The sequence below is a fragment of the Notothenia rossii genome (assembly GCF_949606895.1).
Source record: "Notothenia rossii genome assembly, chromosome: 1".
Classification (NCBI taxonomy): Eukaryota; Metazoa; Chordata; class Actinopteri; order Perciformes; family Nototheniidae; genus Notothenia; species Notothenia rossii.
This window is the reverse complement of record NC_136912.1, coordinates 82,648,101-82,662,144: the sequence shown is the minus strand read 5'-3', so window position 1 is coordinate 82,662,144 and position 14,044 is coordinate 82,648,101. Positions and strand designations below refer to the sequence as shown.

The following is a 14,044-nucleotide window of genomic DNA, read 5'->3' as shown; positions in this document are numbered from 1 at the left end:
AGGACAAGCAGCAAGAGGAATCAAACCAAGAAAAATCCCACCAAAATCACCGCAGAGACGCTCACCATTTCCCCCGTCTTCATTACTGTGCCTACGTCAACCAACGTTATTATTAATAATAATTTTTAAAAATTGTTTATAAAAAACATTATTCCATTTTTTTTAAATAATTTTCTTTTTTTAATTTTCCATTTTAATTTTGTAATCATCTCGCGACCCCCCCTTTGGGAACCCCTGCCATAGAGGATGCTATTGCAGTAGTCGAGTCGTGAAGTGATGAATGCATGAATCAGGGTTTCAGCAGCAGAGGAGGAGAGTGATGGGCGGAGACGTGCAATGTTTTTGAGATGGAAAAAGGCGGTCCTGGTGATGTGATTTATGTGATGGTTGAATTTGAGCTGACTGTCGAAAATGACTCCGAGGTTGCGGATGTGAGGGGGGGGGAGATAGAGTGTGGCTGTCAATGGTGAAGTTGAAATTCTGGATGTCTTTGATACGGGATGGGGGGGCGATGATGATGATGTCTGATTTGGCACTGTTCAGTTGGAGATAGTTTGTTTGCATCCATGCTTTTATTTCTGAGAGACAGTTGGTGAGAGTGGAGTGTGTTGTGGGGGTTATGGTTTTTGTTGAGATATAAAGTTGGATGTCATCGGCGTAGCAGTGAAATTGAAGGTTGTGGCGACTAATTATTTTGCCAAGGGGGAGCATGTAAAGGATGAAGAGGAGGGGGCCAAGCACCGAACCCTGGGGGACGCCTTGGGACAGAGGAGCAGTGGAGGAGGTGCAGTTGTTGATGTTGATAAACTGATGTCTGTCGGTGAGGTAGGATTTCAGCCAGGAGAGTGCAGTGTCAGTGATGTTGAGTGATGATTCGAGGAGGGGCAGCAGGATGGTGTGGTTGATGGTGTCGAATGCTGCGGTGAGGTCGAGGAGGATGAGGATGTTAAGGTTGCCGGATTCAGAGGAGAGGAGGAGGTCGTTTGTGATTTTCAGAAGAGCTGTTTCTGTGCTGTGTTTGGATCGGAAACCGGATTGAAATGGCTCAAAGAGGTCATTGGAGCTGAGGTGGGATTTTAGTTGTGAGGCAATGACACGTTCAAGTATTTTTGACAGAAAGGGGAGATTTGAGATGGGCCGGAATTTGGACATGATGTCAGGTGTGAGTCCAGGTCTTTTGAGAATGGGTGTGACAGTTTGAGAGAGTGGGGAACTGATCCAGATCTGAGGGAGGAGTTAATGATGGTGGCGATGAGCTGGGAGATGGCAGGGAGGCCCTCTTTAACAAATTTGGAGGGCATTGGGTCAAGTGTGCAGGTGGAGTTAATTCCAGTCATGAAGTGGGACAGTTGCATGGGGGTCACAGGGGAGAAGTGGGACAGGGGCTGTGAGGGGAAGGGGGGGTAGCCAGGAGGGGAGGAGGGGGTTGCTGATGAGGGGGTCAGATTGCTGTAAATGTTGCTGATTTTGGTTTGGAAAAACGAAAGGAAGGAGTTGCACTGTTTGGTGGTGAAGGACGAGGTGGCGTTGTCACAGGGTTTGAGAAGTTTGCTGATGGTGGAGAACAGACGCTTGGGGTTGCTGGAGCCAGACTGAATGAGTTGTGAGTAGTAATTAGACCGGGCTGCTTTGAGTGCATTACTGTACTGCTGGAGATAGTCTTTGTAGATTTGAAGATTGACTGCTAGTGTGGATTTCTTGTGTTGGCGTTCAAGTTGACGTTTCCTTGATTTCATTTGGCGGAGTTCGGGGGTATACCAGGGGGCGGAGTGTATGAAAGAGACATTTTTAGTTTTTGTGGGGGCCAGTTCATTGAGACAGAAGAAGAGGGTGCTGTTATAATAGTCTGCAAGTTCAGATGGGTTTTCAGAAAGTGGGGGGGGGGGAGACACATCTTGCAGGTAATGGAGGCAGTGATTGCTGAAGGTGAGATGGATTTGAGGTTTCTGTAGGTTATGGTGCGTTTTTGCTTTTGGGCGGGGATGGGGATGTTGAAGTCCATGATGATGGCCAGGTGATCAGAGACGTGGAGATTGAGGCTGGACAGATGATGGATGGTGAGACCAGTGGAGCAGACCAAGTCCAGGATGTGAACACGGCTGTGTGTTGGGAAGTTGATGTGTTGAGAGAAGTTACAGCAGTGAAGGATTTCCTTAAATTAAGAGGCATATTTGCAGGTCGGGTCGTCAACATGGATGTTAAAATCACCTAAGAGGAGAACAGATGGGGATATGGCAGAAAGCTGAGTGAGAATGTCAGAAAGGTCGGAGAGAAAGGAGGGGTTTGGCTTCGTATAGTATGTATAGCATGTATATATAAGTTTAATTTGGCATAGTTTGACCTCTACACCGCACTCACTAACCTGGTCGAAATATTTCCACACATTACTCCTTTTTTACGCCATGTCTGTTGTGTAGGACTCTTCTTAGAGTGTAAATAATTACTGGACTATGACTGTTCAAATATGTTGAATACCGGCAAAACGAAATCTCTCTAGTCAAAATGTGTATGTTCTTTGCCGCCACACACGGTTGCCAAGCAGCGCTTATTGTTGTTTAGGCTGGGCACTCATGTGTCGCGAGTGTTGACAGGGGGCGGGGGAGCACGCTCATGAACTGTTAGCGCCGGAACCTCGCAACGGCTGCGGAGCGCATCTGCGCCACATTTGGGCCTAAGATGAGGTTTGAGTCTGCGTGATCTGCGTGTAGGGAGGGGCAGCAGCCATATCATTGGCTAGAACTAGCTAGATCTCATGGATTTGGACATAAACACGAGTGAAGTATAACCGGACGCGAGAGAGAGAGACCAGCACCTGCAGCTCTGCCCGCTGTGAGGGACCGGTGAGCGGAGCAAAACACACCTTTAGACGTCAACTAACACATTTAGCTATGGCACTGTCGTATATATATACATTGAATTATTCAATTTGATAATATGTAATCAACTTAGGCATCACTCTCTCAAAAAAAAAATATATATATTCATACCTCATATTCGAATACATGAATAATTTAGAATATTCGATTAATCGTTCCCATTCCTAACGCGCACCATCTCCCCCGTCTCCATCACCGTGCCTACGTCAACCACCTCCCCTCCCTTCAAGAATGCATCTGCAGTCTCCGAAGCCTATAAGGATGTGTGTACAAAATGCAACAAACTATTACTGATATGTGCTGGGTCCAGGCTCAAGGGCGTATGGCACTCTCAACTCTTTCCAGGACATGCCCTGCCTGCCTGTAGCTTTGCCAATATCTGTGTTGATAGGTAATAGATTAAGACTGGTGAATCAGCTTAGAAAAAGGAAGTGCTCAAACGTTTGTGTGAGTTTATCAAATTTAGCAGTGATTCCATGTCAGCCACAGCTTGTCACAAATAATCTTACTGATAGTGTATTTAACAAACTTAAACTAGCTTTGGTATTTGACAGGAAAAACATTTTTAATCAATGATTTTATCACTGAGCACAATCTCGATTTTATGTTTTTAACGGAAACTTGGACTGAACAAAATAACAGTGCAGCTGTTCTTATTGAATCAACCCCTCCCAACTTTAGTTTTATGAGTCAGGAAAGAATGCATAAGAAAGGAGGTGGAGTTGCTATTTTGTTCAATGATTCCCTTCAATGCAGGAAGACATCTTATGGGAACTTTGCTTCTTTTGAATATGTGGCCCTTCAGCTGAAATGCTCCTCTCGAGCTCTGTTCCTAAATATCTATAGACCACCCAAATACTGTGCAAGCTTTTTTGATGACTTTACTGAACTGCTGTCTATATTGTGTATTGACTTTGACCGTCTAGTCATTGTTGGTGATTTTAACATCCATGTTGACAAACCCCCAGGACAGAGGGGCTAAATAACTGTTTTGTGTTCTTGATAACTATAGATTGACTCAGCATGTGACGGAGCCCACGCACAATAAGGGGCACACTCTGGACTTTATTATCTCAAAGGGTCTGAATATCTCTGAGGTTGAGGTGACTGATGTTGCACTCTCTGATCATTCCTGTGTTTTCTTTGAGAGCTCTATTTCTGTTCACAAAAATGTTCAAAAAGAGATAACCACAAAGCAATATTTAACTGAAAATACTAGGGAAATGTTTACTCAGAATTTTTCTGCAAAAATGTTATAGATGCCATTGCTCCAAATAAGGTAAAGGAAGTGATTGGCAAGAAAATATTTCCATGGAGAAAGGCCATGACCGTGAGAACAGAAAAAAGAGAGTGTCGAAAAGCTGAACCTAGGTGGCGAAAAATAAATCCCCGGGTTCACTTTGAAATCTATAAAGAGAGACTTGGCCTTTATAATTTGGAATTGAAAAACGCACGACAGTCTTTCTTCTCTGACATCATTACCAAACAAAAAAAAAACACACGTGCCTTATTTGCTACCGTCGACAGACTAACTAACCCCCCAGAGTTAGTAGCCTCTGAATTTCTATCCACCAGGGCGTGCAATGATTTTGCCTCCTTCTTCACTGACAAAATTCCGAAAATCAGTCAAGCAGTCAGTGCCTCTGTATCAGGTACAGCAAAAGTGTTGTCCCTATGTCCACCTAATATCAATTCAAAAACCATGACACAATTCCATCAGATTAATGATAAAAACCTAGAAGACATTATTTAACTTCTGAAATCCTCCTCCTGCTGCCTTGATATTATTCCAGCAGGATTTTTCAAATATGTTTTTCCTTGTATGACCTCAGATCTACTTCATATAGTAAACAAATCTCTTCACTCAGGTATTTTTCCACAGGCCCTGAAAACTGCAGTCATTAAACCGCTCTTAAAAAATAATAATCTAGATGCTTAAGTAATGAACAATTACAGGCCCATATCACACCTGCCATTTCTAGGTAAAATCATTGAAAAAGTTGTTTTTCAACAGTTGAGTAACTTCTTGCATTTAAATAACTGTTTTGATGTGTTCCAGTCAGGCTTTTGCCCAAACCACAGCACTGAGACTGATCTTGTAAAGGTCTTCAATGACATCCACTTAAACACAGACAGTGGCAGAACTTCAGTGTTAGTATTATTAGATCTCAGTGCTGCATTTGACACTGTTGACCACAACATATTACTAGACCGACTAGAAAACTGGGTGGGACTTTCGGAAACAGTTCTACATTTGTTTGAATCCTACTTAAAGGACAGAAAAAACATTGTTTCTATAGGTAAATACTAGGGACGGGACTCGATTAAAAAAATTAATCTAATTAATTAGAGGCTTTGTAATTAATTAATCGAAATTAATCGCATTTTTAATCACATAAATATTTGACCTGAGAACAGTGAGAAGCAATTTTTTTCACATGGATTTTAGTATACCATTGAATAATGACTGAATACATAAGCTTAAGCAATAAAACATTGTTTATTTTTTTCAAGGTGGTACTTAACCAAGACCAACAGAAAAGTGCAATTTTTGCCATAAAGTGTAGCAATAGCATATTTAGGAATATAGTACATTTCAGAGATTCAGGTAGCATATTGGTAGGTAGACCTTCTGTAAACTATAACACTTTTTTTTTTAAAGTAAAACACAATACTTTCAAGTACATTCAGAACATTGGAAACCCTGACTATTAGAAAACATCTCTCTGTTGCTTCAGAGGCCATAACAGACTTTGTTGATTTACCAACAGTTGATTTAAAAAATCTAATCAATTTCAGTCCAACTCTCTCAATAACCTTGGCCAAAACAATAAACAGTTCAACATAAAGTGCCAGTTGCACCAACAACGTAATAAATAGTTCAACATAAAGTGTACCATTTAAAATAAAATAAAAAAGTGCCAGTGATTGACCTCAATCCCTCCTATTCTTCCAATATCCTGATGAAAAATAAAATCTCTCTGTTGCATAGGCCACTGTTTGATCAACGCGAATTGGGTGTGGGTCCTTGTACTCCGAGTCGGGCTAACGTCCACGCTAGCTTCCACGCTAGCTGCTATATGTTTTGCATTGAGGTGATACTTGAGGCTTGATGTGCTGCGGTGATATGCAAATTCCTTTTTGCATAATTCGCAAACAACCGTGCTCTTATCGACGCTTCCATCCGTCCGTTTTTTAAAACAAAATGTCCAATCCACGGGGCCAACCAAAGCGGTCTCATCAGCTTCTTCGTTCATGTTTGACTATTGTTCACTGTGGTTTGTTGTTGTCTGAAATCATGAACGTTAGTTGGTGCTCCAGTATAATCGGTACCCCTGAAACTCATCCAGTGAGAAAAGTTCCGCGGTGCAAAAATAAGTGCGATTAAAATGCGTTAATTTTTGTGTAATTAATTAATCTTAATTAACGCGTTAAAGTTCCGGCCCTAGTAAATACACATCTGAGTTGACAAATATAACATGTGGGGTACCTCAAGGCTCCATCTTGGGGCCCCTTCTCTTTAACATCTACATGCTACCACTGGCTCAGATAATGAAAAACAACAAAATAAGTTACCATAGATATGCGGATGACACACACATTTACGTAACAATTTCACCAGGAGACTATGCTCCAATTCAAACATTGAGTAAGTGCATTGAACAAATCAATGACTGGATGTGTCAGAACTTTCTCCAATTAAACAAAGATAAAACTGAAGTAATGGTTTTTGGAGCCAAGGCAGAACGTATAAAAGTTAGCGCTGAGCTTCAGTCTGCAATGTTCAAAACAACAGATAAAGCCAGAAATCTAGGTGTAGTCATGGACTCTGACCTGAGTTTCAAAAGTCACATTAAAACAGTTACTAAATCAGCCTACTATCACCTAAAGAACATATCTAGGATTAAAAGACTAATGTCACAGCAGGATTTGGAAAAACTTGTCCATGCTTTTATCTTCAGTAGACTCGACTACTGTAGTGGTGTCTTTACAGGTCTCACTAAAAAATCTATTAGAAAGCTGCAGCTGATTCAGAACGCCGCTGCTCGAGTCCTCACTAACACTAAGAAAGTGGATCACATCACTCCAGTTCTGAAGTCTTTACACTGGCTTCCTGTGTGTCAAAGAATATATTTCAAAATACTGCTGCTGGTTTATAAAGCACTGAATGGTTTAGGCCCAAAATACATTTCTGACCTCCTGCTAAATTATTAACCATCCAGATATCTCAGGTCTTCTGGGATTGGTCAGCTTTCTGTCCCCAGAGTCAGAACTAAACATGGTAAAGCAGCGTTTAGTTATTGTGCTCTAATTGAACTATTCACATCTTAAACTGCACTGTAACTTTTATCCATGTATTTTTTCTTTTAATGTTTACTTTATTATCTTTTCTTTTTAATGACTGTTTTTAAATGCCATTTTCTTAATGTCTTTCATTTTTTGTAAAGCACTTTGAATTGCCTTGTGTTGAAAGGTGCTATATAAATAAACTTGCCTTGCCTTGCCTATCACTTTGTGTTATACTCCCTTTGTCCTTGTGTTTAAAAGAGAAATTGGTGACTCAGCAGGGGATAATCTAACTGTTTCCTCCTCTTCCAGGAGCGAGTGGGAAACTTTCTGGCAGATTTCTACTCTGTGAACGGCCTGGTGCTCGAGTCCAGGAAGAGACGGGAGCATCTGAGCGAGGAGGACATCTTGAGGAACAAAGCCATCATGGAGAGCCTGAGCAAAGGAGGGAATATCATAGAGCAGAACTATGAGGTGAGTCAGCTTTCAAATATGGCTGAGTTTTCATTTCCACAGTATATTGAGGAAAAAAGGGGGCTACCACATTCTCGCAAACGCAAACAAAGTAAAGGTTTTACAGCTGCAACCATTTTTCCGGAACTACATTTAGTCTTTTATTAAGCCATTTACTGTGTCTTAAGTGGGGTTTTTGTCCTTTCCATCGCCTCTACTCAAACTGATTCCCATCAACGGGGGTTCAATTTCAACGTATTGGCCCAGGTGAGTAAAACAAACAAAGTTGGTGGATGCTGAGAAGTCATGCTGTCCTTGGTAAGAAACAGAAGAAGTTATGTCTACTAGTGTGCAGCTTGAACTTGAGAGCAATGGAGGAGGAACTTTTCAGTAAATGTTCTCGCGGATAAACATCCTGTTTACTCAAACTTGCAGCGTAACCACCAGTCCAGTCCTGAAACGGTCCTGTCCCGCTGGAACCTTGGGGTAGGACTGAAGTCTCCGACCAAATAAACCTCACAGATCTCACTACTGTATCTGCACTGCACTGTAGGAACATCACAGACCCCCTGCGGGACCCTGTCAATCCACTCTGCATGCTTTATTGAGACATTCCTGCATTACTCCCCACTGTCGTTCTTTGATGTTAGATTGGTTTCAGAAATGAAAGCAGGATGAAAAGTTTATACAGGTCCGCCCCATCCACTCTGCATGGATTGAAGTCCCTTCAATGCCACCTAGTGGAGAAAGCTACACAGCTGCACCTTCACACTCACACTCTGACAGTCCCATCCATCATCCGTCACTGTAGTATGTTCTAGAGTTTGCCCAGCCAGCATTTGTCTAAACACCGAACATAAAGCCAGTCACACATGAGGAAAGCCTCTCGCCTCTCAATAGATTTTTAACTGCTCTGTGTGTTTTGTGTCCACTCCCCCTTGTTCTGTGCTGGTCTTTGTCTCATCATCTCTATTGTTTGTCAAACTATCACCACTTATTCAAATCACCCATGTGTATTGTGCAAAGCTGTGGGTCTTAGCATCGATGTGGGAATGTTTCTATTTCCACCGCAGCAGTGAAATGATATGTGGAATGTGGGTGAGAGGAAAATAAGCAGCTGCTGTCACGTAGCTGTGTTTACCGGGGCGATGCGGAGAGGGTCAGCGCTGCCTGTGGACAGCGTGGGGGCTTTTGAACAGGGCTGACACTATTGATCACATGGCTGAAGGCTAAAACCCCTGGTGCGATGGAATGATGGAGGGCGGTGAGCGGCACACCGGCCGATCAGGGCCTCAGCTGGCTGCATGTACTCTGTCCTCGTCACAACAACACGCCACGACCCATACACACAGTGAGAGAGCAGAAGGCCACAGCCGGCAGTGAACACTCCAAAACATATCTGTGTTCAGACTGCAGCTGCAGAAGGAGAGGAACTAAGATATCGCCTCCTTTTGGATTCGCAGCAGTCTTCTTTCACAATCTTATGTGTCGTAGTTCACAACATTTTGCCACATTATTCTGCCCTCGTTGCTTTATTTAACCACGGCTTACAAAAGAGAGGTCAGCTGGCGTGATTCAGGGTGAATGTTGGCAGGAACATCAAGTTCACTTGACTAAGTCAATTTTAGGAGAAACAGGATGCAGCTCTTCATAGGGTCAGCCAGAGCAATCTTAAAATAAAGTGACGCTGAAGGAGAACTCTTTATTCAAGAGGGCAGGATCATTTTCCTCAGGAAGCTTCGGATATTATTTGATATGAGGAGGAAACTCGTATATGTTTTTATATGGCTGATCTCTAGAGAGGTGTATTTTCTTTGCTGGTGGATAGAGACACAGCTGATAACAAAACTGGTCGGAAAAACCTTTTGGATTTTTTTCCATTTATGACTGTTTGCGTCTTTCTCCTGCAAGCAAAATTGCAATGGAGCAAAGAAAGTAAACAACAAAAAGTAAATACCGAAATGTGTACTCATCCTCAGTTGCTCCCAGGAGAACAAACATTTAACTTGTATCGACACAGACTGCTGTCTGAGTCTTTAATGCTTCTCTTTCTGGCTGTTTTCTGCTGCTGTAGAAATGTCATTCTCTCAAGTGTGAATGCAAAAAGGGTTAAGAGCAAAAATGCTGCTTTTCAGGAAGTTAGGGGAATTTGTACTTTGATAGATTAACACTGAAATAGGTTAATGTCTCAGGTATCAGCTGTTTAGTGGTGTCTTCAATTATAGTACTTCAGTTTCATTTAATCTGAGAGGCTGTAAAGGCCAAACAGAGGTTAGTGCGTTTAGTGAGGCAGCGGGGCCCCCTACAGGCCTGGGCTGTACATGGCATCGCTCTGTGGGAATGAATAATGGCAAAGTGATAGAGAAACAGTAACATTGTATATTTAATTTGTTTTAATAGACTATAGATTCTTAACTAAGGTTTCAGATCTGCTGTTGAGCTGATATTGGCATATTTGATCAACCCATTTTAAAACACCCTGGTTAAATGTAATGTTTGTCTCTTTTCAGTTGAATCATTATGACATTTTATTTGTTTATGTGTACCATTGTTTTCCTCTGTTGTGTGTGACCCTGCAGCAGTTTAGTCTTTAGATGCCTTTAACACAACAAAACACAAACATTGTTTTTCTCTCTGCTCCTCAGCCGGCGAGGAGGCAATCTCTAACGGCCCCCTCACCCAACACCATATCCTGGGAAGAATACATCAGTGCTGACAACGGAAAGTAGGTTTTACAGAACCATTATGAGCACTAATGGTATTGTAAATCATAGACCTGTTGTATTTGTGAATGAAAGAACTCCATTTCTGAAACCATTGTAGCTTATATTATCTTCTCGCTCACATCGAATGCTTCTTTGAATTGAATCTTCCCATGCAAACATCTACATTTTAGAGTCACAGAAAGTTCAACTGCACTTTTCAAAGCTGGTGTTCTTCTCACTGATAAGAGTCACATTCAGTTTCTGAATGAGACACGAGGCAGGGCGAGTTACTTCCGTCAAAAAAGATTTCTGCAGGAAAAATCTCTGAGCTCCTCAGCATGAGATAACGTTCTGACAGGTTGTCGTTTGTCTCTCCGCTCAGAGCTCCACATGTGGGAAGAGAGCTGGTCTGCAAAGAGAGCAAGAAGAACTTCAAAGCCACGGTAGCCATGAGTCAAGACTTCCCTCTGGGCATCGAATCGTAAGTCTGCTCCTAACTCAGCCTCCAGACTGCTATTAAAACGCAGACGGAAAACATGCTCTCATGTTATCTTCTCAGCAGAGTGGTGATAAAAAGAGAAATGCATTTGTTTCTGAATGTTTGTGTTTCAGCAATGTGTTACAGATCTATCCTCTCAAGCTTATCATATAATGGTGTTGATGAAAGCAGTTAATACTGTTAATAAATACTCAATTGGATATTAAAAATGTAAGAAAATATAAACAAATCAAAGCAATTATAATTAGATTTGTGAGCATTTAAATACAATAGCCTGTATTTCAGATTTCTATAACCTGCCATTTGTTGTTGTTTATGTGCTTTGGTGTTTTTGTTTTCCCTCAGGTTATTGAATGTTCTGGAGGTCATTGCACCCTTCAAGCACTTTAATAAACTCAGGGAGTTTGTTCAGATGAAGCTCCCCCCCGGCTTTCCTGTCAAACTGGGTGAGTGGAAGTAACTCAAAAAACATTTAAAATATGGAAGGAAATCTACCGTTGACGGCTCTTACAAAATAAAAGCATGCCTGTAAGATTTCCACAGATTAAATGAGTAATTCCTCTTGTGTCTCTCTGCAGACATCCCAGTGTTTCCCACCATCACAGCCACCGTCACGTTTCAGGAGTTTCGCTACGATGAGTTCGATCAGACCATTTTTACCATTCCCAACGAGTATAAAGAAGACCCTAGCCGCTTCCCTGACCTTTAACATCTCAAGCAGGAACAGGAAAAGAAACGTGCGACAAGGCAACATCATGCTACAAGACATACTTTTTTAAAACTAAAAAGGAAAATAATTCCATCGCCCATCCCGTCCCTGAACACAAACTGCGACGAGTTTTACATCAAGACAGCTGCTGCAGAGAGGTCCACATCGCCTCATAATAACAGTGTTTTAAAAGCTCAGTGTTACAGTACTCACATTCAGGTGGGTTTAATCCCAGTCACATCAATTAAAGGGCATTGAATTTAAACTGGGTTTTCTGTAAACGGGGTATAAGTACAGTTCAGTTGATGCTATGTATTTAAGTGTGTAAGTAATGTTTATAAAGGGAATTTGTTTAACTGACATGTAATAAAGCAATGATATTACTGTGTACGATTTTGGGGAGGGATTCTGCCAAAAATGACTTTTGGGGTCCTTTTTCTTGCTTCAGTAGACCTTTATAATTTGTTACAGATCTGAAAGATGCTCCAAAAACAGATACAATTATAATCATTATTGGGAATTGAGTGAAATTCCTAAGAATCAGTTTTTGCAGAATTCCTTAAATTGTGTGCGAGTGTGTGTAACATCGATTTTATTGAGCGTGGAGTAGCATCACTGAACCTTCGGGCACAATTTAGATCCACTACATTCAGTTGAGTTCATAAACTTTTCTGTGAAACCCAACACTTAATCCTGCTTTTTAAAATATTATAGTTTCATCGTGGCAACGCTACAAATGCTGCAATTTCTGTGGTAAATAAACGTTTTTTTATTTGTTTGACTGGCAGCAAGTGTAGGTAATGAAGTCTAAGCCGTTTGTTTCATACTACACCTTTGTAAACTATACAAACTGTACAATCTTGCTAAGGAAGGGGACTGGGGATTGTATAGCAAGAAGATATTAGGAAATACAAGACTGTCTACAACATTCATGCCATTTTTACACCTAACAAGAACCAGGCTTTTCCCCTGCACAATATGTAAATACATGTTTTATGAGCTTTTGTCTTTTACGTTCTCTTTTATTATTCTTTGTGCTGATGAATTTAGGGAGACTTGTGGATTTTTTTTTTATGTAGCGTCACAAGTTAATCAAGAATTTGTTGATTTGTAAAATGGTGGCAGTTGTGATTTTGTACATACTTGTAATGTTTTAAAGGACCAGTGAATCACTTAACTCTTCTGTCATTATTTCACCAATCTCTGATAAACCTCCTTCAGGTGTGTGACCGGACAATCTTCTCCACAGGGGACAAACCCAGAGCAAAAAGCTTCCTCTGGAAAGTTGAACCCTTCACAAGTGTTTATAGCTGCTGCTGTAATTCATGGGTTTTCAATAACAACAGGTGCTCCTGTTTACATATGTGAACGTTAAAGTGTAAACAATTGGCCTGTTTGCCTCTATGTTCAGTATCACTATAAACAAATACAGCACTTTTAGTTTTTTGCATTACATTCCTCAGTACGGGCAGAAAAGCTTGGCAGTGCACATCCTCACTGACATAAAAGTTGACATTTTATTCCATGCTCCTTCCTGTCTTAAGCTATTTAAATTGTCCATGTTTAAAGTAGGACATTCATCATTCAACATGTCTGATGTAGGGCAAAAACTTGTATAAATCTCCAACACTATTTTCATAAAAAATGCACTAAAAATAAAGATTCCACATATCTAAGAGTTTGGCCTGCCATTTTCATTTGTTTTATTTCTTGTAATTGGAACGTCAGAATGGTAGTATGGCTTAAAAGAAATGTAAGTCATAAAATAGTGTATCTATAAAATAGTCTTTGTCTTTGAAAAATCTAAGTCATAGTAAAGTCTCTTGCAAAAATATTTCAAAATTCAGTGTATATTGTTGGAAAACAAGTCATAATGTTAAATTAGTCATATAGTCAGTATGTAAATAATATAGTTCGTCATATAGGCCTACACTTGTCATAGTATAACTTCTATAACTAAATAAAAAAGTTATAGTCTCTAAACAATTGTATACTCTCATAGTATATTATGTCTTTAAAATTAAATAAAAACGATCAAAGTTTAGTTTTTAATTATCTCAAATGAAAGGGCCACGTTGGTATTGTAGGCCAGTGCAGCCCCTCAGGCCTGTGGTGGTGTGTGCGGCCTCAGACTACGTCCGAAAAAGGTGGGGCACACAACATTGATAACAGCCACATAAGGTCTGTGTTTAAGTTTTCCTCCCCAGCTAGTAGGCGCCTCGATATGTCAGTCAGAGGAATCGAGGTGTTCAATGTATTTAAACTTTGAGGGCAGCGCTTGGCAACGAGTTCGGTGCAATAAATTCGAGCGGTATGCGACGTCAAGGGATACGTTCCAATCCGAATAGTCGGTTCGGGCCGCCCACCCCTGGTCGTGACTTCAGAAGCTGAGATAGAGAACTGCTAGTTGCATGGCTACCGCGTCCTTGCTACTGTCGCTGAAATAGCGTTCTGTCATCAATGCTAGTGCTGCTAGCTAAAGTTAGCAACGTCTGTCCATAATTGTGCTGTTCAA

General features: G+C 41.0%; 1 protein-coding gene across 3 annotated transcripts in view; it reads left to right on the top strand.

Moving 5' to 3' along the window:
* Positions 1-12,701, top strand: part of LOC307016780 (ankyrin repeat domain-containing protein 13C-like) — a 36,319-nt gene extending 23,618 nt beyond the window's left edge. For all 3 annotated transcript variants that reach the window (XM_079646113.1, XM_079646112.1, XM_079646111.1), the window contains 5 exons: positions 7,476-7,637; positions 10,262-10,341; positions 10,704-10,802; positions 11,166-11,266; positions 11,399-12,701. In XM_079646113.1, coding sequence (XP_079502239.1) covers positions 7,476-7,637; positions 10,262-10,341; positions 10,704-10,802; positions 11,166-11,266; positions 11,399-11,529 — 573 coding nt within the window. In that variant the 3' untranslated portion in view covers positions 11,530-12,701. The remainder of the gene's footprint in view (positions 1-7,475; positions 7,638-10,261; positions 10,342-10,703; positions 10,803-11,165; positions 11,267-11,398) is intronic.
* The last annotated feature ends 1,343 nt before the right edge of the window (positions 12,702-14,044 follow it).